At 60.8% G+C, this 24,050-nt stretch overlaps 4 protein-coding genes across 4 annotated transcripts; 3 read left to right on the top strand and 1 right to left on the bottom strand.

Moving 5' to 3' along the window:
* Positions 1-1,293: 1,293 nt before the first annotated feature.
* Positions 1,294-2,947, top strand: VTJ83DRAFT_5465 (uncharacterized protein; the record flags this gene model as incomplete). The annotated part of the gene is made up of 4 exons (XM_071012068.1): positions 1,294-1,446; positions 1,509-1,701; positions 1,767-1,908; positions 1,990-2,947. The coding sequence occupies 4 exons, from the start codon at positions 1,294-1,296 to the stop codon at positions 2,945-2,947; spliced, it is 1,446 nt and encodes a 481-aa protein (XP_070864840.1).
* Positions 2,948-4,192: 1,245 nt separating this feature from the next.
* On the bottom strand, positions 4,193-11,149 carry VTJ83DRAFT_5466 (uncharacterized protein; the record flags this gene model as incomplete). The annotated part of the gene is made up of 4 exons (XM_071012069.1): positions 4,193-4,234; positions 4,309-10,262; positions 10,342-10,675; positions 10,892-11,149. 4 exons carry the CDS (start codon positions 11,147-11,149, stop codon positions 4,193-4,195), a joined length of 6,588 nt encoding a protein of 2,195 aa, XP_070864841.1.
* Positions 11,150-13,035: 1,886 nt separating this feature from the next.
* Positions 13,036-17,078, top strand: VTJ83DRAFT_5467 (uncharacterized protein; the record flags this gene model as incomplete). The annotated part of the gene is made up of 6 exons (XM_071012070.1): positions 13,036-13,569; positions 13,640-13,769; positions 13,828-15,639; positions 15,712-15,953; positions 16,020-16,433; positions 16,500-17,078. 6 exons carry the CDS (start codon positions 13,036-13,038, stop codon positions 17,076-17,078), a joined length of 3,711 nt encoding a protein of 1,236 aa, XP_070864842.1.
* Positions 17,079-18,356: 1,278 nt separating this feature from the next.
* VTJ83DRAFT_5468 (uncharacterized protein) lies at positions 18,357-20,476 on the top strand (the record flags this gene model as incomplete). Its single annotated transcript, XM_071012071.1, has 2 exons — positions 18,357-20,275; positions 20,377-20,476. The coding sequence occupies 2 exons, from the start codon at positions 18,357-18,359 to the stop codon at positions 20,474-20,476; spliced, it is 2,019 nt and encodes a 672-aa protein (XP_070864843.1).
* Between the last annotated feature and the right edge of the window lie 3,574 nt (positions 20,477-24,050).

Here is a 24,050-nt window from a genome sequence, read left to right on the forward strand (position 1 = left end):
ATGGAGGAGGAGGTGGAGGAGGAGGGTGAGTGCTACCCCGACTCGGCCGGGTTCGAGGATGCTGAAAGAAGCCCTCCCCCTCGCGCCCTCTTGCGTTGATCTTGTCTCTTTCAAGACGCCGGGTTCCGTGGGCGACAGGGCCGTGATGACACTGGTGCCCCTGAGACATCAACAGAGCTGCTCCCAGGGGTCTCGACGTGACCCCCAAACGAGACGACGGCCAAGGAAAGATCCCGGGAACCGCCGTCGTCTGTGTAACACCCTCTCACGGCTGCGTACCTACCTACCTAGGTACCTATCTACTAGCACTGTGTATTACTGTGTATAGCATGTACTGCGTACTACTACGGGAGATGCCTATCCTCCCTCCAGCGAACTACCAAGGTCCCTCTCCGGGAGCACAACAAGGCCGGAGCGCTGAGTACTACTACATGCCTGACCTGACGGTGCGCGCCCGGTAAGCACCGCATCCCGTCGGACCTCAAAATGTGTCGACAGGCCCACTTCCAAGGCGGGTGGAATACGTCCGAGGCACGCTTCGTATGGCAAGCCAGAAGAACGTGATGGGCCTGCGAGCTGGGAGAAGCATAGGCGAGAAAAAACAAACACAGCCTCACTTCCCGCTCAGTCATCCACCCATCCATCCATACTGCCCGGTACCAGTCCGATACCAGCCCGGTACCAACCCAGCCCTCGGCGGTTGGCTGCAGGCTCTCCCGCCTATTGGCGTCCGCATCTCTCTGCCCTGCAGCCTCGTCGGGGAAACACAACAGACGAGAGAGACATGACATCTGACTTGCATCTCTCACCCCCCCCCCGCCCCCTACCCTTTCCATTCTCGTCTTCTCGCTCTCTTTGGAGTCCATGTATCGTGTGCCTATGTACTGTGTCTATAGTACTATAGCTTGTATGTACCTTGACGGGTAGCGCCAGCTGAGGAAGAGTGCCGTTGTATCATCCTCGGACCCCTTTCCTCCTTCATCCCCCCCCCCCCACCCCCTGGATTCCTCCGGCCCACCACCTCGACGGCCCTGACTTCTTCCTGAGCCGCCGGCACTTGTTGTTCGTTGGCAACTTTGTGAACCCGTCACGTCGAGCTTCTTCCTGAGGCTGGCAAGAGGATCGATCATCCCGAAGCTATCGCCGGCTCCCATGTCGATTGCCTCTTGATCCCAACCGCCCCCCTCGTCCTCCCGGCTCCAACGCCCGCCGCTCCCGCGCGGAAGCTGGCCAGACAACCCGTCCCAGAGCATTCTCGCCAGACGTCGGCAACCTCCCGCGGGTACGTCCGTGATGGGTTGGCGTCTCTCGACGTGGCTGGCCGCCGCCCGCTGGGCCCAGCTGCTGTGCTCCTTCATCGCCGCGGCGACGCACGGCTTCTTGACCATCCAGGTTCACAAGAAGAGGCTCGGCCTGTCCAAGGAGATGGTGTTTTTCGAGTTCCTGGTACCCTCGCCCCGCCTCCCTCGCCGGCACGCCGTCCCCGAGACGGGCTAACACGAGTCCAGGCCGCCGTCATGTTCGGCTACTCCGTCTTCGCCCTCGTCCTCCAAAGAAAAGGCCGACGCGCCCGAAAGGCATCCTGGATGACGGGCTTTGTTATCTGCGACGTCGTCCTGTGCATGGCCCTGCTCGTCGTCGTCACCATGCTGGCCCGCGCCGGCCTTCCAGATCATTGCGGCGGCATTACCCGTCACGACTGTTGGTGCCCTCCCCCTTTCTTGGGCGTCCAGGAGGTCATACGTCTGACCAGAGCCGTGCCGCAGTCCTGCCCGATGACGCCCCCAACAAGCCCGACGATGGTTACACCACGATCCGCTTCAGCGACGAGGCTTCCGGCCGCCGCGGCCATCTCGATCGGTTTTGCGCCGTCGAGCGCGGCTACTATTGCATGGCGAATGCCCTGATGTACGTTCTGCGGCTCTGGTCCCGCCCCCTCATTCCACCCTGCTCGCCCTTGCTCCTCGCTCACCACCCCGTGCTCCTTAGCTTCACCTACATGTTCACCATCCTTGCGACCATCCTCTGCGCCCTCGAGACCAAGTACACCAAGAACACAAAGGTCCACGAGATGCTCGAATCCCTCGAGCGCGCCGAAGCCATCCAGCTCAAACTCGTCGACGCATCCCCCTCCCCGACGCCTCGGCAGCAGCAGCAACAACAGCAACAGCAGCAATCGCAGCAACCACAGCTTCCCGCAGCCCTGCCACCCCCAAGCGAGGGCATCATCACGCGCACCGCCTCGCTCCGCAGCACCCGCACCGCCGCCACCTCCGTCGCCGGGTCTCACAACCCCTATTACGCCATGCCAACAAGCCCGCGCCGGAGCCTCGGACCCGGCGCCATGCCCGCCACCCGCCGCGGCATCCCGCCTCCAGCGGGACGTTCCGCATCCCCGGCCCCGTCCACCAGCACCACCGGCATTGCCGGCATCGCGGGCATCGCTCATCCCTCCACCCCGCCGCCCCCGTTTTCCACCCTACCCCACGACGAAGACGCCGCCGCCGCCGCCGCGCTCGTCGCCGACGGCATGCAGCACCGCCCTTATCACCACCCTTATCACCACCACCACCACCACCAACAACAACAACAACAACAACAACAACAGCATCAAACACAGTATCAAAAACATCAACATGTTGCCTACCACCGACCCTACCTCGCGCCCGGCATGCCGATGCTTTCCGAAGAAGCCCCCCTCCCGCTCCCGGGACCCACCTCTTTGTCGTCGTCGTCGTCGTCCTCCTCCTCCTCCTCCTCGCCCACCCTGGCCCCGAGCTACTCGGCGCCCAGCTACCACTCGGACGAGGAAGACCCGGCCTCGGCGGCGCTCGTGTCCGACGGCATGCGTCATGCCCGCGAGTCGTCGCTGCCGCCGTACCAGCCGCGGCAAGGGGGGCTCGGGGAGGCGAGCCTGGACGGGTGCGCGAAGGGGCAGGGCAGGTGATCGGTTACTTTGTTGGTTGGTCGGCCGGAGCGGCTTCCGTGACACCGCGCGGGCCTGCCTGTGCTGTTGGCGAATCTACCTACCCTACGTAGGAAACAAGCAAGCACCCAAAGGGTTGTTCATGAAGCCAAGGGAAAGAAATGGAAATGGCTAGGGAAAAGGAGCAAGCCGGGAGGAGAGAAACACAGACGCAAGGACGAACAAAAGAAAGAACACAAAAAAACAGAGGCGAAAATCAGCGGAGCATACATGATATATTCTCCACGTTTCTCCCTTGCAATGAGGATAACGTTGATAAAAAACACAGCAGGCGGATGGATGGATGGGATGGATGGGCGGACAATCTGTCCATCTGTTTTTTTTTTTTTTTTATTTATTTATTTTTTTTCTCTCCTGCCTTGATAATCAGGGGTTGTGGACATTGTGATGATACCATCTCGTGGACTCGTTGCAGCTCTGGCGTTGGGGGAGTCAACAGTACAGTTTGTTGTTGTTGTTTGTTTGTTGGGCCGAGGGAATCATTTGTCGCAAACCAGTTCAGTTCACGCACTCGAGAAAGTTAGAATTGCATCTACCTACCTAAGTAGGCAGCATAAAAACCCAGCAAGCGTCGTTTCCATCCTTCATCAAGGAGTAGTAAAAGTAGCAGCAGCAGTAGTAGCCCCATCACGAGAATCGTTGTCTCCAGCCGAAGGTGGTATTACACCACCATCACGCAGCAGCAACGACGAGACCAAGAGAACGTACAATGTGAAACCACCCGTCAATAATAGCCTCTCCCAACCACAAAACGCCAACCTGCTGCCTGTCATGGTCTTCCATCTTGTCCTGTTTCAAACAAACAAGCAAACCACAACGAAAAAAAAAAAGCGACAACTCGTGTTTTCTCCATCTAAGTACCTTCCATCCATCCATGCTTTGGCCCTCCTCCCAAAACGCCATTCCCATGCATGCATGCGTACCGTAGTGACGCTCAAACAAGAACAACAAAAGCAGCAGCATCTTGTTCGTACAAAGTACTACACGGACTCGCCGGTGTCGACACGCGAGATCCCAAGCTCCCTCCTTGCCTCGTGCTTATCCACGGCCTGGGAGCTTCTTCTTCTTTCGACACTCAAAGGCCTTCTCTAGTTCGTAACATCGCCCTCTCGCTCGAACAGCCTGTTGCCCCTCACGTGTTTGCCCCTCTTCGCGAACGGGGCCACCCCGTTCTCCCCTAGCACGCGCCCAGCGCTCGACACCCGCTCACTGCGTGGCGCGAAGCACCTCAGCAAACCGCTGTGCGACCTAATTCCAAGCTCCGTTAGCCATTGTTCTGGGAATCGTCCGCGCGAGAGATGGAAGAAGCCTGCAAAACATACCTCCGGAATCGCCTTGATAAACGGCAGCTCAAAGAACTGATACTTCTCATTCTTCATGAGCTCCACCGCCGTGACGATCAGCCCCCACGGCTGCGGCCAGTACCCAATCAGCCGCTCGAGCGCAATGCGGATGATTTGCTGCCGGATGTCCGTCTCCTCCGGGTCCGACATGTCGTGTCCAAAGATCTCAACAACGGCGTGGCTGAAGTAGTTGGTTGCCGCGCAGGGGAAGCGCAGCTCATTGATCATGCTGCTGGCCAGGTAGTAGCGGGCCTCGGGCGACACCTCCGTGATGAGCATGCGCAGCGCCTTGAAGTCGGCGGCTCCTGGGACGAACACGTCGCCCTTGGAGGAGGCGGCACGGGCGGCCGCGAACCGCGCAAACTGCGCCATCACGGCGTCGATGACGCGCCGGTTGACGCCGACGGGAACGTTGCCAAAGGCCGTCTCCTCCTTGTCGGTCTTGTTGATGGCGTGGTTGATCTGGGCGATGGCATCTTCGGACGGGCCGTTCTGCAGCACCTGCTCGACAATCTCCAGCAGGCCGATTTCGCGCAGAACGCCGGCCGGGTCGAACGTCGACGGCGCGGCGTCCTTCATCTCCGGAATCTTGTCCACCTTGAGGCCGGCCTGGTAGGGGTCGGCTTGCTTGTTGAAGGCGGCGGGGGTGGCCGAGAGGATGAAGTTGATGAGCTGCGTGGTGTGAGGCGGCAGGCTCTGGCAGAGCTCCACGTGAGCAGCCGAGAGGTATTCGGGGAAGTCGTGGTGAAGGACCGCCAGCAGCTTGAGGACTCCGTGATACAGGCCCTTGGCAAGCGGCGAGACGGCCAGCGGCTTCAGGAGCTCTCCAAGATACGACAGAAGCTGCGTCAGGAGCTTGGTGAGCGGCGCCCAGCCAGCCTGCTCGGGGAGCCGGATGATTACGGGCAGGAAACCGCGGTGGGCCAAGAGCTCGGCCCAGCCAAAGAGGAATCCGGGAGAGACGGCAGGCCGGATGTCGTAGAGGCGGGCCGCAAAGTGCAGGATGAAGCGCTGGTGCTCGCTGTCCTGCAGCCGACCGGACATCTCGGCCACCTCGTGGAGGATGAGGGCGAAGAAGCGGAAGAAGACGCGCTGATTGAAGGCCTCCCCGCGCTTGAGGTGATGGCTGCTCAGAACGAGCACGCCCAGCGACACGACCGACTCGAGGAACGCCACGGCCGATGATTGGTTGCCGTCCTCGCTCTCCTGGTGGGACGCAACGAACACCATGACAAGCTTGACGAGGGCCTCGATCCCCTGGTAGCCCTCGGTCAGGCTGCCGCCGGACTGGACGATGTGCTCGAAGCGCTCGACCGACTTGTCGAGAGCGTGGCGCGTAAAGATCAAGAAGTCCTCGCGGTTGCGCACCACCTGACGGGCGCGCATCTGCTGGACAAACATGGCCGCCGTCCTCTCCGAGGGCTGGCGATAGCTGCAGAGCTGAACCCACTCGTCGAAAATGTAGTCCATCTGATCCAGCTGCATCGCGGCAAGCTCATCCTGGGACAGGTTGGCGGCGGGCTCCGGGGGAGCGGCGAGCAGCTTGAACCGGAACCGCGCGGCGCCCGGCGTCTCGGGGTCTTCGGCGATCCACGCCCACGCCTCCTCCAAGCTGCGAACAAAGTCGGCGTAGAGGGCATACGGGCTGTCGTTGAGAAGCGTCAGGTCCATGAGCTGCTCGAGGAACGCCAGGGACCCTTCCTTCCGCTGCAGCAGCAGCTTGGCCACGGCGACGTCGATGTTGTGCCAGTCGAGGAGGTCGGTGGGGAGCAGCGCCGTGATGAGGGGCAGGTGCAGGAAGAGGTGGCCGGGCTGCTGGTGGAAGAACTGGCGAACTTGTTCGTTGATCACGGGCCCAGCGATCTTGCGGAGCGTCTCGAGGACGTGAACCAGACACTCGAGCAGCAGGTCTCCCTCGGGCTGGCGGAACAGGAGCTGGGCGATCTGATTGGCGGCGTAGGCGGCGAAGTCGTCCGACGTCTGCTGCGTCTTGATGATGAGCTGCACCAGGGCGTCGACCAGGTCCAGAACCGGGTGGGACCGGGGAAGGTCGCCGAAATGCTCCTCCGAGGAGCCGGCCGCGGCGGCCGTCAGCTGCTCCAGGAGCTTGTTGATCCTTTCGGCGATGCTCCGCGAGTCGATCTGGCTGAGGGCTGCTTGCCGGCCGTTCGCCAGCCCAACCTGGGCCTGCGGGTAGTGCTGGAGCTGCACCCCGAGATGGGGCATCGACGGCGTCTCGGCGGGCGTTCCCATGGTGCTGACGCCGCCGAACTGATCGCCGAGGCCCTCGCCGGGCAGGGCGCGGGTCTCCGAGGCGGTCGGCACGTGGACGGGACCCGCAGCGGCGGCGGCGGCCGCCGCCGCGCTGGCCCTCGACTGGCGGGCGAAGTCGTCGTAGATGGCCATCTGCTCCGCGTTCAGGCCGCTGATGTTAGGCTGCAGCTTGTACGGGTGCGGAATGGTCATGGCCCAACGGCTCAGGCTGGGGTCGATGTAGGGCTCGTTGGGCCGCTGGAGCCTGTGCCGGCGGCGGGCCTCAAGCTCGGGCTCGATCATCTCCTCGATCTCCGGGACGGCGCGCTCCTCGGCGAACTTTTCGATGATGCTCGAGGCCAGGTCGAGATTCGAGTTCACACACAGCATGATGATGCCCTCGGGCAAGCCCTGCGGAAGGTCGGCCGACAGGTTGCGGAGATAGTTGGCCAGGTTCGCTCGCAGCGGCTCCTTGGACGTAACAAGGGCCAGGCTGCCGGCGGTGGACTTGACCATGTTGATCGCCGCCGTCCGCAGACGGTTCTCGTCGGGCTCGATGGCGAAGTCCTTGCGCACCATCTGGTGGGTTGAGATGGCGGCAATCGTCACGGAGCGGTCGACAACCGGCTGGATGATGTCCTGCAGGGCCCTCGTCAGGGCTTGGCGGACGATCTCGTGCAGCTTGGCGGCGCTGACGACTTCGGTTTGAGGGATCGACAGGCTGGGGCCGAGATCGGGGATGGCGAAGGCCGGATGCGCCAGGCCGCTGCTGACGCCGGGCATGCCGTTGAGGGAGAGGTTCTCGAAGTTGTCCAGGGCCTCGTGCCCGATCATGTCGGCGCCAAGCTCCTCCAGGGGGGCGCGGTTGAGGATCTCTCCGGACGGCTCGATGGACTTGTGGTCGAGATTGAGCCCCTTGCACAGCACCTCGATCTCGAACTTGAGATTGAGCTTGAGCTCGGCATTGTGGTACAGCTCGATCAGCAGGTGGATGATGTCCATCAGCCAAGGGTTCGGCGGCCGGAAGACGTTGGACGAGGCGCCCTGGATCAGGACCTTGCACACGAAGGGGATGACAACGATCAGGCGCTTCGTGTCGTGGGCCTCGATCAGCAGCTGCCGGAAGGCAATGTTTTTGTGCTTGATGGGCTTGTCGCGGGCCAGCGTCAACAGCCCGAGCCAGCCTCCGAGGTTCTTGAGGTGCGTCCTTTCCGTCGAGTTCTGCATGGTCGCTTCCGAGTTGAGCATGCGCGCGACGCTGAAGAAGGTCTGCCTCAGGACCTCGTCCCAGAGAGCCTTGTCTTCAAAGAGCTTGACCAACTCGAGGTAGACGTGGTGGTAGTTGGGCTGCATCTTGGCTCGCTCCTCGACGAGGTGGCTGGCGAACCACTGCTGGTGCTTGGGTTCCAGCATGTCGCGTATCTCCTTGGTCATGGGCTGCACCGTGGTGTCGGTGAGGTTGTTGAGAACGAACTGGACCTTGCCCTGCACCTCCTCGCTCGGGTCTTCGTAGACGACGCCCGGCGGCGGCGGGTCGACGTTGACCGACGCGAAGGGCGGCGGGTGCTGCTCGGCGGCGCGCCCGTCGTCCGCGTTGCCGTTGGGAAGGGCGCCGTCGTGGCCGATCACCCCGGCGCTGCTGCCGTTCCGCGAGCGGGCGAGCTCTTCGTCGTGCTCGCGGACCACCTCCTCCGCCTTCTTCCACGCCTCGGTGCCTTGGAGGCCGGGGATCTGGAGGAGCTGGGCACAGAATCCGGGCCACTCGCGCAGGCGGCCAAAGAGCTGCATCAGGGCCTGCAGGCCGAACTTGTACATGGACTCCTCCGGGTGGTGGTCTCTGACGGCCTCGAGGATCATGCCCAGGCCGATCTGGAGCGGCAGGTCCGAGATCAGCTTGTGCGAGATGATGCCGCCGAAGAGGACGGCGGTGGTCGCCAAGGCCTCGAGGGGGTAGTCCACGTAGTGCGCGTACTCGTCGAACAGGCCGTGGATCATGCAGGCGAAGATGTCTTGGTCGAGCGGGTCGCGAGACCGCTTGTAGCCCTCGAGGATCTCAACCACGTTGCGCACCTGGATCTCGTCGCCGTACATCTTCTTGTAGTGCTCCTCCATCTTGACGTTGGCGGCCGCCGGCAGGGCGTTCCCATCACGGCCGTTGGCGTCGATGATGTCGTCGAAGCCCTCGCCGTAGTTGATCAGCCGGGGATACACCGTGATGCAGCTGCGTTGCACGACGATGAGCTCCTGCATGGGGGTCTTGGGCAGGAACTCCTCGAGGATCTGGAGCAGGGCGTGGACGGTGCGGACCTGCAGGGTGGTGCTCTGCTTGACGGGCGGATGGCCTTCGGGGGGGCGCTGGTACTGCAGCTCAAAGTTGGCCTTGATCAGCAGGAACTGGAGAAGCGCCTTGGCGAACTCGGAGCCCCTGTCGGCGTTTCGGCGAGCCCACTGCTGCAGGTCGAGGTATCCTTCGGCGTGGGCCAGGGCGGCCAGGTCGAGGCTGAAGCCGACGGGCATGCTGACGAGCTCGTCCAGCCAGTTCTGGCGGACGGCGTGCTCAAAGATGAGGGGCAGGCTGATGGGCTTGAGAGCGTGCACGTCGATGAGCCGCTGCTTGACCCACTCCTTGTCCCTCCTCCAGAGGCTGTCCATGACGAAGTCGGCCTCGGGCGACCTGGTCAGGAAGTTGTCAAAGAGCGAGACCAGCGTGTCCTCGGCCATGCTCGGCCAGGGCTTGGGCACGCCGAACGCCGAGACGACGAAGATGGCCAGGTTATGGATCACGACATCCTGGAAGAGGCGCCGGGCCTCGATGCTCTGCGAGGCATGCATCGAGTGGAGGGCGACGCTGAAGACGGCCGACAGGGCGGCTTCCGAGACCAGGGGATGCTTGACGGCGTAGGCGGCCGTCTCTCGTACCGAGGCGGGCGAGTTGGCGTACTCCTGGACCGTGAAGGTCGGCTTCAGCCCGGGAATGGTTGTGGCATCCAGCTCCTCGGGCTTGAGCGACGCGAAGGCGCAGATGAAGGAGAGCTGCGTCTCGGGGTTTTCCCACTCGCCGCCCCACAGACGTTGGATGTTGAAGCGGTCGGGATCCTCCTTGGCGATGGGCAGCAACGCCGAGTAGAGGCGCAGGAACTGGGCCGACGTGACGCGGGCGCCGCTGTGGTCGAAATACGACACGACATCCTGCCAGCGGAAGCTGTCGGGCAGAACGCGCCGGAGCGCGGCGACGAGCACGGACGTGTTGTGGCGCGGGGTCTGGCTGATGGCCGTGTACATCAAAGCGACTGAGACCTGCTCCTCGCTGAGGTGGACATTGGAAGACCGGTTTTGCAGGAAGGTGCGGCACGTCTCCTCGTCGGCGGTGAAGGTTGAGCCGGTGCGGTGGATGTAGAGGGCGAGGGCATTCGGCGGCTTGTCGGCGAGGAGGCGCATGAGGTCGAGGGCGGCGAGCACCTGCGAAGGGGGCGGCTTGCCTTCTTGAGACGGCGTGTACCTCAGCTGGACCTTGTGTTCCAGTTCCCGCTTCGCTGCCGCATTAAAGTTGGGCGGGTGGACCTGGATGAAGCGGTCGAGAAGCTCGGCGACGAAGTCGGGTTTGAGGTTGGGGTACTCTCCGTTGGCGCGGCTGAGGATGTTGACGAAGGTGGGGAAGTTTGTCGATAGGATGGCATCGGCTGGCACAAAGAAAGGGGGCTCGCGTCAGTTCGGCCGTGCCCGGCGAGAGATTCCTGGCCAAGGGATGCTCCGTCTCACCTTTGGTCCTCAAGTCTTGCCGGGATCCCAGCTTGAACGCAAGAGCGAGCAGCGTCTTCTGTAGGGCGTCGAGCTGGAAATGCTCCATAAATGTGGAGAGGTCGAAGTCGCGGAAGATGTCCTCGGTGCCCGTCTCGATCGACTCGGCAATCTTTCTGGCCTGGGAGAAGTCGTCGTGCAGCTTCTGGAGCTCTGCCGCGATGAGATGGCGGTTCCCCGGGTTGCCCGGGTTCGCTACGGGCCGGTTGAGGCCGGGGAAGATCTGGGGCGCATTGGCGGCCACCAGTCGAGAGAAGTATCTTGTAAACACATCCATTCCGTGTTCATCGAGCAGCTGGGATGAGAGACGGGGGAGGGTCAGCGTTGCGGGTTACGTGACGAGGAGGGCCGGTGCGGGGTGGTGGTGGTGGTGAGGACGGGAGGAGGATAGAGAGGAGGAAAGGAACGAAATAAGAAGGAAACAAGGGTGGGGTGGTGGTGTTGGTGGTGGTGGTGGTGGGTGAACAGGTTTGGGCCGGGGGAGGACCTGAATAATGGCTCTTTTCTTTACCTTTCGCAGCGACTCAATCTGAGACTGAAACTTGTTCGGATCGTCCTTATCCTCCTTGATGGTGCTCAAGAGAAGGTAGACTTGGGCGACGGCAATCTTTGTCAGGGAGTTGGACTGTGTCGGACTGCTGGTACTGGGGCTGGCACCCGCGCTCAGCGCACCGGCGTGGGAGGGATGCGGCGAGTGGGCGATGCCAGTGTGGATGGGCTGGGTTGATGGGTTTGGCGAGAAGGTTCCCGGTCTGGGTTGAGGGACCATGGATTACCAGGGCGCCAGGAGGGAAGGAAGGGCGACGCTGCTATCCCCTGCCGGACAGAGCCACTTCCTACTCTCGATCTGGGGTGTTTTTTGCCTTTGTGGTTGCGTAAGGTTTCCTGCTGCCGAAGCGGGAGGAACGCACACCCGATGGGGAGGTGAGCGCAGGAGGGAGATCGAGGTGTGTCGAGAGCCGGATGGACGACACGGGCGGCGGCGCGGGGAGGAGGGGGGGGGGGATGAAGGCGAGCACCTCAGCAAGTGGGAGGGGAGGGGGAAAAAGCTGAGGCAGAGAGGTTGGGCTAGGAGAGTGTGGAGGGGACGGGATCAAAGACGCCAGAGGGGGGGGTGATGGGATGGCCGGTCTTTGATGGGGTCGGGGATGTCGAGACTTTTGGAAGTGGACAACGTCGTTGCAGTTTGCAGGAAAGTCCAGTGCTTTTTTCGGCGTGTGAGGTCGGCCGAAAGAATGGAATGGGTCGGGAGGTCCATGGATGATGGAGCAGCCACGGGCATTGGCGGCGGGCTGTTGTGGCCCGTGCGCCTTGTTGGCTGAGGTGGCTTTTAAGGTGGCTACCTTTTTGGAGGCTCTTTCTTGGCACGATTGATACCTGGTAGGTGTGGATGCCTAAGCTCGAGCAGTTGGATGCCTTTGAATTCAGGCATACATGCTGGGTCCCATCTGGGGAAGACCTGTCGCCGCTCTGCGAACTTTCCACGTGTTGGAGGTGTCTGCAGCAGGAGATGGGAGCCCGGGCAGACAGGGGCCTGCCTGCTGTCGAGAACTCTTCAGCAGCTGCCTTGCACCAACCGCCCCCCGTCCATCAGTTCAGGTGATGGGCCACGAGGACATTGCCGGGCAATGGAAAGGCACACACCAGGCTGCCCTGGTGGGCAAGGCACTTTAAGCCATCTTACTCAGCAGGTTGTATCTTTTCCCTACCACTGGAAGGATTTCCGAGCTCCTATTCCTGATTCCTGATCTTTCCATTCTAGGTACCGATCTGACCTACCTTAAGGTACCGTAGGTAGGTCCCTACGCCCCTCTCTCCAATGGAGGGTTGGTAGCGCGGAACCAATAACGGCATCCACCACATGAATGGTAGACGGGTGCATTTGTGCAACACACCACACCAAGGTTCTCAACCTGACCTGGTACCTCTACCTACCAGGTACCTTACCTGCCCAGATACCTTGCCTTGGTCAGGTTCAACGTTTTGACCGCATGCCACCCTCTCTGGCAGGATAGGTGCTTCAGAAACCTTAGCTACCTACCTACGTAGGTAGTGTACATACACTATTAATACGTGCTAGTTTGGTAGTTAGTGTAGGTAGTTAGCGCAATGATCCGGACACTCCCCACGGGTGAGGTGGCCAGCCCTTTTTTTCTTCTTCAGCCGTTCCATTCCAGGTTGTTGGCACGAGAGCAGTTTGTTCAGGTGACCCTGCACGCAGCCCTGGACGGAGCAGTCCAGCGCAGACACACTGAGCCGCCCTGAGCAATGGCAACTGCTCATTTGGCTCTAGCGCACCCCAGTCCTCGGCACAAGACCTCGCCTGGGTTTGCCTTGCCCACTTTGCTGGCTGGCCTGGTCGCCTGGGGACCTATGCCAGCCCCCCAACTTTACACAACAAGCCCGCAGAGTGCGCAATGGCCCCTGTCGACTGCCACTCAAGCAACCGGGGAGGCAGTGCCGCTCGGCGCGTCCCGTGGATGAACTTGGCGGTGTTTTGAATGCTTACTCCTCGCTTCGTTTCGCTTTTTTCCTGTTTCCTTCTCTTTTCATTTCCTTGCCTGTCCTGAACCTGCCCTTCTCCCCAAGCATCCGGACGGGCTCATCTTGGTTGTTGATCGTTGGCCCGTGTAACCGTCTTGGATACACGGCGGGATGGACGGACGCAACACCAGCATCAACGATCTCCAATACGAAAAATCGACCGTCACCGACGAAGTCCAGGCCAGGGACTTTTCGGACGACCCCTCGCCGCCTCCTGACAATGGGGCCCGGATCGAGTTTGACGAGACACGTCCTCGGAGGTGCCTGAGCACGGCATCCTCCATGGTGTCCCTCACCGCCGCCGACTCGGAGCCTGGCTTCGCTCACATTGATGGAGAGGTCGGCCGTTCCAGGTACAACGACACCCAGGTCGACGTGATTGCCGTTCCCTGCCCCGGAGCGGACCCCATCCAGACATGGACCATCGGGCTTGGGCCTTCGGAGACCCTCAGCAATGCCGGCGAGACCAGCGGATCCCAGCCCTCGGTTCGCGTCCCGAGCCCCTGGATCACCAAGGACCTCCGCATGGCGGCTCCCAAGGCACGCATCTTGCTCTACAGGCACCGTGTGTTGGAGGACGACACGACGCTGGATTCGCTGTCCGAGGACCTGCTGGATCAGGTGCTCCGCATCCGCCAGAACACCGTGAGTGTGGCTCTCTTCCCCCCCCTGATGCCATCTCCTCTGCCTTCTTCCATGCTGACCCCAACACAAGGAATCGCGCCCCTTGTTCTTCATCGGCCACAGTATCGGCGGTCTCGTCGTCAAAAACGCTCTGGTCCTGGCCAACCACGACCCCAAGTACGGTTGCATCGTCGACAACTGCCATGGTGCCACCTTCTTTGGTAAGCCCTCTCGTGCCACGGACCCCCCTGGGAGTCTTCCAGAGCCTGACGGTCGCAGGAACCCCCCATCGGGGCTCCAGTTACATGTCCATGCCCAATCTTAAGAACAGCATCAAAACGCTTCTTGGGCTCCAGAGAACCCTCCCGCCGTCTCTGACCCACGAGATCAGCGTCCGCAACACGGATCTGATCGATCTTCACGAACAGTTCGTCGACATGGCGAGCGAGTTCCGTCTCTGGTCCTTCTACGAGACGCGCGAGTCGGTCTTGTCCAATGCGACGGGCTTCCTCAACGAGGTCCAGTTTGGCGCGCCCCTGGTCTCGGTCAAGTCGGCGCTCCTCGAGGTTTGGGAGGAAGACGTGTATGCCGTGGATAGCGATCACGCCCACATTGCCGCCTTCGGACCGAGCAACGCCGGCATCCTGGACTCCTACCTGGACGATTTGGCCCAGGCCATCGACAAGGCCGCCCAGCTGAGCCTCGCCCACACCCACACGCCCTTGCATCTCAAGTCTCTGGTCAAGGTGGAGGTCATTGGCTTCTACGAAGACCCGGATGCGGCGCTGATATCGCCGCGCCCGCTGTTCCAAGAGGATCCCAACGCCGAGGGCGGCTCGATCATCCGCCTCTACTCGACCAAGTATCCGTTCAAGGAGTTTTTGAAGAGAGGACCCGATCGATGCCTGGCCGAGCGGTTGGAGCGCGGCCGGCGGCGGCGACCCGGCATGCGCGACGCCAGCCAGGACAACGGCCGCGACCTTTCGGCCGGGGATGCTCCACCCAAGGTCGGTCTTGGGGTTTCGCGGGCCGAGACCTTGCCGCTGGGATCGTCGTCTGCCCCTTATGAAAGTGTCGGCAGCAGTGGAGGAAGGCCGCCGCCGCCCAGGAGATCGAAGGCGCCCTCGGAGCCGGTAACCCGCCCGTCCAGCCCAGAGAGCGCGGCTAGCATTAGCACGACTGCGTCGGAGAGGGAGGTGCCGATTTCCAGGCAGTTCAAAGGGGGGCTTAGCCGGGCCCGGACGTTGGACATCATGGCCAAGCAGCAGGCCAAGCTGATGATGAGGGAGCACGAGCTCACAACCACCGCCGGGTTCTCGCGGCCCAACGCGGCGCTTAGGAAGTTCATGTGGGTTCATATGCCCTTCAACAACCCTGTTTGGGTCAAGGAGATCTTTGCCACGCTGGCCAAGGACATGTCGGTGGATTTTTCGCGGCTGTTTGACTACGACAACTGGGCGTCCAAGCAGATCCAGAACCGCAATTCGGAGTCCCAGCCGGCGTACATGAAGACCATGTGCAAGTACCTCTCTTCTGTGGACCGGTTGGCCTCGCCGCGGATGCCAACCCCGCTGTTCAGCCCCGTCTCCGGCAGCATGCCCAGCTGCCTCTTCCTGTACATGCCCTACCTCCACTTCGACACGTACCATAGGATGATACGGCGCCGGAAGCTCATCTCGCGGCGTCGGCGCCACGGGAGGGCCAAGCCGGTGCCCAAGTGGGTTGCGGAACAGGAGTCGCTCGAGCTCAAAGTCATCTGGGAGTACATCGGCTTCGACCCCCCGCTCAACTGCCGTCGGACACTGGACCAGTTCGGGCATCACTCCCTCCGGGATACCAACTCGCGGGACGATGACCAGATGCTGTACAAGCTGACCAAGAAAGACATACCTCCCAAGCATCTCAACGGGCCGCCCTCCACCAGCCCGTTCAGCTTCAGCATGGATGCTGCCCGTTCTCCGTCGGTTCACGAGCACGCGCACAGCGACGTCGATGACTCGGATATCGAGTCGACGTTCGAGCCCGAGACCGGACTCAAGGACGGCAACGTGTTGATGGTGGACCAGCTCTGGATGTGGTCCATCGACATGAGTAAGTTGACAAACCTTTTTTTCTCGGGTATGGCGAAGACGACAAGAAGAAAAAAAGACTAAGCTCTGCTAGAAACTCTTGTGACGTTCTTTCCGAAGCGGGAGTCCTCGCCGACTGAAGGGACGCTCTTCCAGCAGGCGGATCTGCGCAGCAGCATCTACAACGAACTCAACGGCGATCTCACGGGCCGGACCGAAAACACGCTGGACCTCGCGGCCCTGATCGTGTGGCACGCCGTCACGGTGCTCCTTGACCGGTCTTCTCACCCCGACCTGGAGATTTTCCGCGTGTTTGACGAAGCGATTGGCATGCTGGTATGTTGTGTTCTCTCTGTCTATTTCTCTGTTGCGCACGTGCGCGTTCTGACCGACGTTGGGCAGGCCGAGAGAATGACGTTGAACATGAAGCGCTTCCGGGCCAACGCGCTCGACGGAGGAGACTTCTTAGAGGAGGACGAGGATCTCTCGGACGCCTCCGACCTGGAGGGGGAGAGCCCCGGCGCCATCAAGAAGCGGCACCGGCGCGAGCTGGAGAGGGCGGAGCGCGAGAATCGCGAGAACACGTCGGCGCTGCTGGAGCTGCGCGACCTCGAGGACGAGCTCACGACGCTGCAGAAGCTCTTTGAGATGCAGGAATCAACGATTCGCCAGATGAAGGAGATCTACACGAGCAAGGACTTCCGGGATGCCACGCGAAACGGGCAGGATTACCTGGACGAGGCGCTCGACTATCTGGAGGATTACAAGCAGCAGACCAACGAGCTGGTCAAGCGGGTGGAAACGACGAGGAACGACGTAAGCCCAAGGCCTCGGTCCCGATCCGCGCGAGCGTGTGCTGACGTCTGAACTTTTCCGCTCTAGTACGAAAAGATGCTCGAAATGGTGCAGCGCCAGGCCCAGGTCGACGAGGTCCGCTGGTCGCGCCTGCAGGCCGAGCTCGCGTCGAGCCAGAACCTCTCGGTCATGATCTTCACCACCTTCACCGTCATTTTCCTGCCGCTGACCTTCTTTACGGGATTGTTTGGCATGAACACGATCGAGTGGCAAGACGAAAGGGTGCCCAGCCTCGGGTACATTGGCGCCATTTCGCTGCCTTCGTCCATCGCCATCATCATCTTGTCGCTCATCGCCGCCTTTAGCTACCGCGTGCAGAGTTCCATCAAGCGCATGTACCGCGGGACCAAGAACTGCTGGAAGACGGTCAAGAGGATGTACGCCGAGACGCTCGAGCCGGCAAGGCGGAAGGAGCGCAAACGCCGCAAGAAGGAGGAGAGGAAGCGGCGGCATAAGGAGCAGAAAACCAAGATGCTGGAAGTTGAGGGATATGACTTTTGGGACATTGTCAAGAGACAGAGGCAGGCGAGGAGGTATCAGATCCCCGAGCAGAACGTTACGGGCGTTGGACCGGGGGGTGGGAAGGGGAATGCGGGGAAGATGTGAGTGAGTGGAGTGCTGAGAAGGAGGGGGAGGAGGAGGAGGAGGAGGGAGATGGTACCCGTCGGTCATGAAGGCGATGCCGCTTGATGGGGGGATATTGGGGTGTTGGCATGCTTTTTTTTTTCTCATCATGACTAGATGGTGACGATGACAGATACCTGGCGGAGTTGGCGTAGGGTACGGTGGACGTGCATATATCGATCTATGCATGGGCACACGATATGAATCGCTCTAGTTAATGCTTAGTTATTAGTGTAACCCGTAATGGAGGGTTGAATTGGAGGTTAGAAGAACTGCGCCCTGGATTGAGCTTTCATGCCCTCCTCGATGTGCCAGCGGCCATCAACGGGGTTGCGTTCCGCTGACGTTCATTTCCCCCTGGCCAGGTACGTGCTATTATAGTTACTCCGTAGCAATCTTCCGTCCCGCCGCCGGGGGTCCATCACAGACGTGACCTGATCACAAACTCCCCCCGTCTGACAGGGCGTGCTCACTTGAACAAACACAAGGCAGGGCAGCTCGGCTTTCCTCGGGGAAGCGGGGCCCCACTTCCCTTGGTTCCCCTGCTCCGCAATTCGGCGGCGCACAGGCCAAGCGCCAAGTGTCAAATGCCAAACCGTCGATTGGCTCGACGCTCCAATTCCTCCCACGGCACCAAAGTTCAGCGAACGTCATTTTTCCAGAGTTTTGGTGGAGTCACAGGCGAGGAACGAGGGCAGAGAGGAGGGCACCGAGGTGCTTGTGTTTCGAAAAGCGCGGCTTTGTTTGCGCATGCGGGTCGGACTGCGGGCGGCGGGTACCGAGCGGCCACCGCAAAAAAAAAAAAAAAAAAGGGAGACAAGCAAGCTTACTGCGAAGACGGGACGTCGGAGCCGAAAGCTCTCAGAGCGGGCCGGCCATTGGAACCCCGGGTTACCAAGAACGTCTGACTTCTCGGAGCGGCCTTGTGATTCCCTCATCCTCGGCTCTCTCCCTGCTCTCTGCTCTCTGCTCTCTCTGTTCTCCTCCCTCTGTTTACTAGTAATTATTATAGTATACAAACCTGTACGCAGAGAGAGGCCGACTCAGTCGTGTGTTTCAGTCTCCGAGTCGCCGCCCTTGGTTGCGCCCCTCCCTCCATCGCGGGGCAACAATTGGCTCTTTTCTTTTCTTTTCTTGTTTTCCTTTTTTCTTTTATTTTGTTCCTCTTCCTTCGTTCCCCCCTCCCGGGATCTTGGTTGGTCTTGTGCTGTTCGGCTCGTCCCCTCCCCGCCTTCTTCTCCCTTACTCCGCACAGCAACCATGTCAGCGTCCGCCCGCGTCACATCCAGCCTCTGCCGAAGGGCCGTGGCCGGCGGTCCCTCGGCAGGACCGGCAACCCGGCTCCACCAAGCCCGGTGCCTCCGAACCCTGTCGACGACGACGACGACGACGACAACAACAACCGCCCTCCTCCCCGGCGCCCGGTTACGACGCCCCGATGTTGCCCGCCGGACGCTCGCCCGCTCCCTCGCCACCGCCCCACTCCCCGGCGTCCGGAGGTGTCTCTCGACCACCAGCCCCCGGCGCTCCGACGACGACGACGACGGCTCGTTCGACCCGGCCACCATTGAGCGCGAGAGCGACCAGGTCGACGTGTGCATCGTGGGAGGCGGGCCCGCCGGCCTCGCCGCGGCCATCCGGCTGAAGCAGCTCGCCAACGAGGCCGGCGACGACGAGTTCCGCGTGCTGCTGCTGGAGAAGGCCGGCGAGCTGGGCGCCCACATCGTGTCGGGCGCCGTGGTCCAGCCGACGGCGCTCCAGGAGCTGCTGCCCGACTGGCTCGACGAGAGCAACCCGAACCGCTTCACGGGCGCCACCCCCGCCGGCAAGGACCGCATGCGGTTCCTGACCAAGACCATGGCCATCCCCGTGCCGGCCCCGCCGCAGATGCACAACCACGGCAACTACATCGTCAGCCTCAACGAGCTGACCAAGTGGCTCGGCGAGCGCGCCGAGGAGCTCGGCGTCGAGGTATACCCGGGCTTCGCGGCGAGCGAGGTGCTCTTCGGGCCCGACGGCAGCGTGCGCGGCGTGGCGACCAACGACCTGGGCATCGGGCGCAACGGCAAGCCCAAGGACTCGTTCGAGCGGGGCATGGAGTTCCACGCGCGCGTGACGCTCTTTGGCGAAGGGTGCCACGGCAGCCTGAGCAAGCAGGTCATCAAAAAGTTCGACCTGCGCCGCGACAGCCAGCCGCAGACGTACGGGCTGGGCATCAAGGAGGTGTGGGAGGTGCAGCCCGAAAAGTTCCGCAAGGGCGAGATCACGCACTCGATGGGCTGGCCGCTGCCCTACGACACGTACGGCGGCGCCTGGATGTACCACTTTGGCGACAACCTCGTCAGCATCGGCCAGGTCGTCGCCCTCGACTACCCCAACCCCTGGCTCTCCCCGTACATGGAGTTCCAGAAGCTCAAGCAGCACCCGCTCTACCGCAGCGTGCTCGAGGGCGGCCGCTGCATCTCGTACGGCGCCCGCACCCTCATCGAGGGCGGCTTCCAGTCCATCCCCAAGGTCGCCTTCCCCGGCGGCGCCCTGATCGGCGACTCGGCCGGCTTCGTCAACGTCCCCAAGGTCAAGGGTACCCACAACGCCATGAAGTCGGGCATGCTCGCGGCCGAGGCCACGTGGAACGCGCTCAAGGACCGGCCCCGCTCCGACGACGAGGCCGCCGATGCCGCCGCCGCCGCCGCCGACCCCTCCAACACCGTCTTCCTCTTCGAGTACGAGGACGCCCTGCGCAAGTCGTCCATCTGGAAGGAGCTGCACGAGGTGCGCAACATGCGGCCGTCGTTCCACACCCCGCTGGGCGTCTACGGCGGCATCATCTACTCGGGCCTCGAGGCCTTTGTCCTGCGCGGCCGGGCGCCGTGGACCTTGAAGCACGGCGTCCCCGACCACGCCGCCACCAAGCGCGCCGACCAGTGCAGGAAGATCGAGTACCCCAAGCCCGACGGCAAGCTGACCTTTGACCTGCTGACGAGCGTGTCGCGCACGGGCACCAACCACGAGGAGGACCAGCCGGTGCACCTGCAGGTCAAGGACTGGGACAGGCACGCGGCCGAGACGTACCCGCCGTTCAAGGGGCTCGAGAGCCGGTTCTGCCCGGCGGGTGTGTACGAGTACGTCGAGGACGAGTCGAAACCGGAGGGCGTGAGGTTCCAGATCAATGCGCAAAAGTAGGTCTCCTTTTTTTTTCTTTGGCCCTCCCCTTTGTCTTACCCCCCGTCGTCATTGTTGTTGGCAAGAGGGCATGAGGACTGTGCTGACACGATGCCAGCTGCATCCACTGCAAGACGTGCGACATCAAGGCTCCCAACCAGGATATCAACTGGCAGGTGCCTCAGGGTGGCGAGGGTCCCAAGTATTACATGACTTGAGATGGATCGTATTGTCCTTGTGGAAAGACAAGACAAGGGAGGAAAGCCAAGCAGAAGGAAAAAAAAAAAATCAGGCAACAGGAAAAAAACCGTCACTGGGAGCCATACAGGACAGGACCTGTGGATATACAGGCAGGAGAAGGGGATGTTCTTGGAAAGATTCAGAAAGAGCCTTGGGCATAGACTGAACGGCGGTGGTGGTCTGGTGCTCGGATCCCAAGGGGGAGTGTATGTACTGTACCGTTAGCAAGCTTTGGTTAGAACTGGGTTGGTTTTTTTTTTTTTTTTTCTTTCGAGCTGCTGCCATTGCCCGTGAAATGAAAAGATGAAGAGTCAACACCTGTTAAGAAATCAAAAGAAAGAAAACAGATGTTGCAGCATGTCGAGGTCGTGATCAAGGGAGTGACGCTTTGGAAGAGCCGTCCCCAGAACGCCTGACATACATCGTAGGTACATAGTACTTACTATGCAGTGCACAGCAAGATGGGCCCGGACAGGGATCTGAAGGACAGACTGCGTCCCAGGCTGCTATGTTGGGTGGTTACTGTGCCTGGGAAGGAAAAAAGGCATTGATACCTATAGTACATAGGTTGCCGTTGTCAAGCTCTGCAGACCCCTCTGGGAAAACACGGGGAGTAAGCAAGCAAGCTCCGGAGCTCCAGCGACCTAGCTGACGCCCCGAACGCGATGCTGACGCGTCTCCCCGCGTCCATGGTTTGTCCCGAGGGCGACCGGCTTCCGCTGACGCGGGTTACCGAGCCCCACAGAGGTGGCTGTGCCAGCGACGGGATGACGAAATGACGAAAATTTCGCGCGTCTCCCCCCCCCCCCTGTGTCGGGTCCTCCTCCACTCACCTTCTGACCCTCACGAGACGGTCACGTGGCGGGAGGGACAGGAGATACCTGATGCAGCGCAAACAGCTCACCGAGCAACCCGGAAGCCAATCGAGGACTCCGTAAGGCTATTTGATCATGCATAGCATCACTTTGGGGTAGAGGGAAAACTGCAGGATTATACGTACTTACTGTATACTTGCCCTTTTGGCAGATGCTCGTTGGCCTGTTTGTTAGCTCTTATCGCACAGGTGCGTCCAAGAGACCTCCTCCTATCTTGCACGCGTGTGGCTGGCCGTGGGCCTCGGTGCCTTATCAGCGGCTGTTATCGGGCAAGCCAGCCTCCCAAGTCTCAGGACGCGCGGTTAAGCCCCGGGGTCCCGGTCCCCGCGCGCTCCGGCAAGCAACAAGAGAGAAAAAAAATCCATCCGGTCCCCGGAGTAGCCGGTTTACACCGCATGCAAATTGCCGGCCCTTGGCTGTTTGCATTATTATGATGCTTTGCATTCCCTTGCCCCTCTCGTTTTTTTTTTTTTTTTTTCAAGTAACCGACCCCAACCGACACAGCCGAGCATCAGCTGGTGGTTCGTCAAACGCGAAAAAAAAAAAAGAAAAAAAAAAAACACGTGCGCATCTGACTGTGTACGACAAACGGCCGCGGTGGGCGCGGCGCGCCGGAGTCGGTTGGTTTTGGCAAGAAAAAAAGGGGGTGGCCGACGGATCGGGCACAGACGCGGCCCTTGTGGCAATCGCGCAATCTCATCATTCCTTGGGTGAGCGCTCACAACGACGGTCCGCAACGATCCTTGGGATGCGGGATGAGCAACCGAAAAGAAAAACGGCCGAGAAGAAAAGCATGGTCTTTGACCTCACCGGTCGCGAGAGGAAATCGTCACTTCATCATAATGATTTGCTTTTTGGCTTCGTTTTGCAGCCACAAAAAGAGGCCAGATATCGTGATCCAGAAGGTCAGATGCGAGGGATGAAATGACGATGACTCACGGAACAGGGCTGGGAGCGGGAAGTTGGTGGGCGTGCGCCGGGGTTGGTTGGTGGGCTTGAAGCCACGGGCGCGCCAGCTGGGACGGCACAAGGTCCATTCCCGAGCCGCCACACGAGTACCAGTACTTCCCAGCGGTGGCGCTAGACACTCTGCTACCCCTGAACTCGGCATGGCACGGTCGTTTTGTTCGGCGCCCGACCGACAGAGAGCAGCCACGCAAACGCGCCAGAGGGGTGGGATGATGAAACGCGCCTCTGGATATGTCGTCTTTTGCCAAAAGAAAAAAAAGAGTTATTGCACAATCAGGAGAACGTCGGAAGGATGTCGGGGAGCCAAAGGGCGCTGACGCAACGAGTGCATCTCTCATCCGTATCGTTGAGGAGGTCCGTGGAGCACAGAGCCTGCGGGTGGATTTGTCGCGTCAGCGTGGAAGCGGGTCCATGGTCACCTCCGGTCGGTTCCAGGAGTTTCTGCGCATTGTCAAAGCGGCCACGTCGGTAGCGGGATGGTGGATAGATGCAATGCAAGAAAAACCAGGATGGTCAAAAATATCTGATGAAAAACGGCAGGGAGTTGGTTTCCGGCGACCCTGTTGCGATCAGTTCCAAAAGCAGATTCTAGGGATAGGGGAGGCGGTGGTCTTGTGGTAGTGGAATGGGGAAATGTGGCGGTTTGCCGCCCGTGCCGGCCTCCGACGCTCCCGATGCCCCCGATGCGACGCGTCACGACGGCACATGTGGGACGGTGAGGCATGGGAGGGCAAACCTCCTGCCGCGACCGCAGATGCCATCCCGTTGCGCCGGCGAGAACGAGAGAGATCATCTGTAGAAGGCTGCTGATGGATCGACAAGCCCCTCCGTCCCGTGTTAGTTCTGTTGCTGGCCACGAGCGTGTGTTGTCGGCAGGGTCGTTGGTGTGCACCCGGGTTTCCGAGGCGATTTTCTGGTGATGGCGATGGCGATGGCGATGGCGGACTGCATGTGCTCGAAAGTTTGACGAACCCGTCGACCGACCGTTTGCCATGATCCGGTGAGAGGGTATGAATGTTGGCCGGAATGGTTCGTTTCGGGTCGGAGGAGTGACTGTCGAGGGAACGTGATCGAGTCAGGAGGATGTGAGCGACCGCCGATGCAAGATCAAGACAGCCAGAGCAGCCTGAAGAGCACGACGCAATTCGCGGAAATAAACAGCCATCTCAGACAAGCAGGTAGGTAGCCATCGTTGGTATCATGGTTGTCGCGGCCGCACCGAGGAGGGCTGAAGACACCACAGGTCCATCCTTCATGACATTGAGGAGCTGGAGAGCAAGAAAGAAGGAGAGCATGGAAAGGAACAAATTCTCGTAGCTGCCCTTCGGGTGCATTACAGGATCAGTCCAACTTTGGTAGCAGGGGAAAACCAAAGTTTCACGACGTGGTAATGGAATTTCAGCGTGGGTTTCTCTGGAGACGCGAACCCTGCGCCGATGGTGCAGGATTTTGGAGATCAAGCAGCCCGAGTGCAAAGCACCGTCTTGGGTGGGTTTGCTTTTGGTCGAAGTACCGGTACTTTGACGACCGATGCAGGGATGGGACCATAGCTTGGGCGCACATGCACGGCCGTGATTGGACGCAGGCCAGCTCAAAGCCTGCAGGGCCTTGCTCTGATTGGCTCAGCAGAAAGCCGCAAAACACGAAAGAGAGCAGGACCCGCCACACCTGTTTCGGGGGGCGTTGCTGCCTGAGGCGCCCCGCAGGC

The sequence above is a fragment of the Remersonia thermophila genome, chromosome 5, assembly GCF_042764415.1.
Source record: "Remersonia thermophila strain ATCC 22073 chromosome 5, whole genome shotgun sequence".
NCBI classification, from domain to species: Eukaryota; Fungi; Ascomycota; class Sordariomycetes; order Sordariales; family Chaetomiaceae; genus Remersonia; species Remersonia thermophila.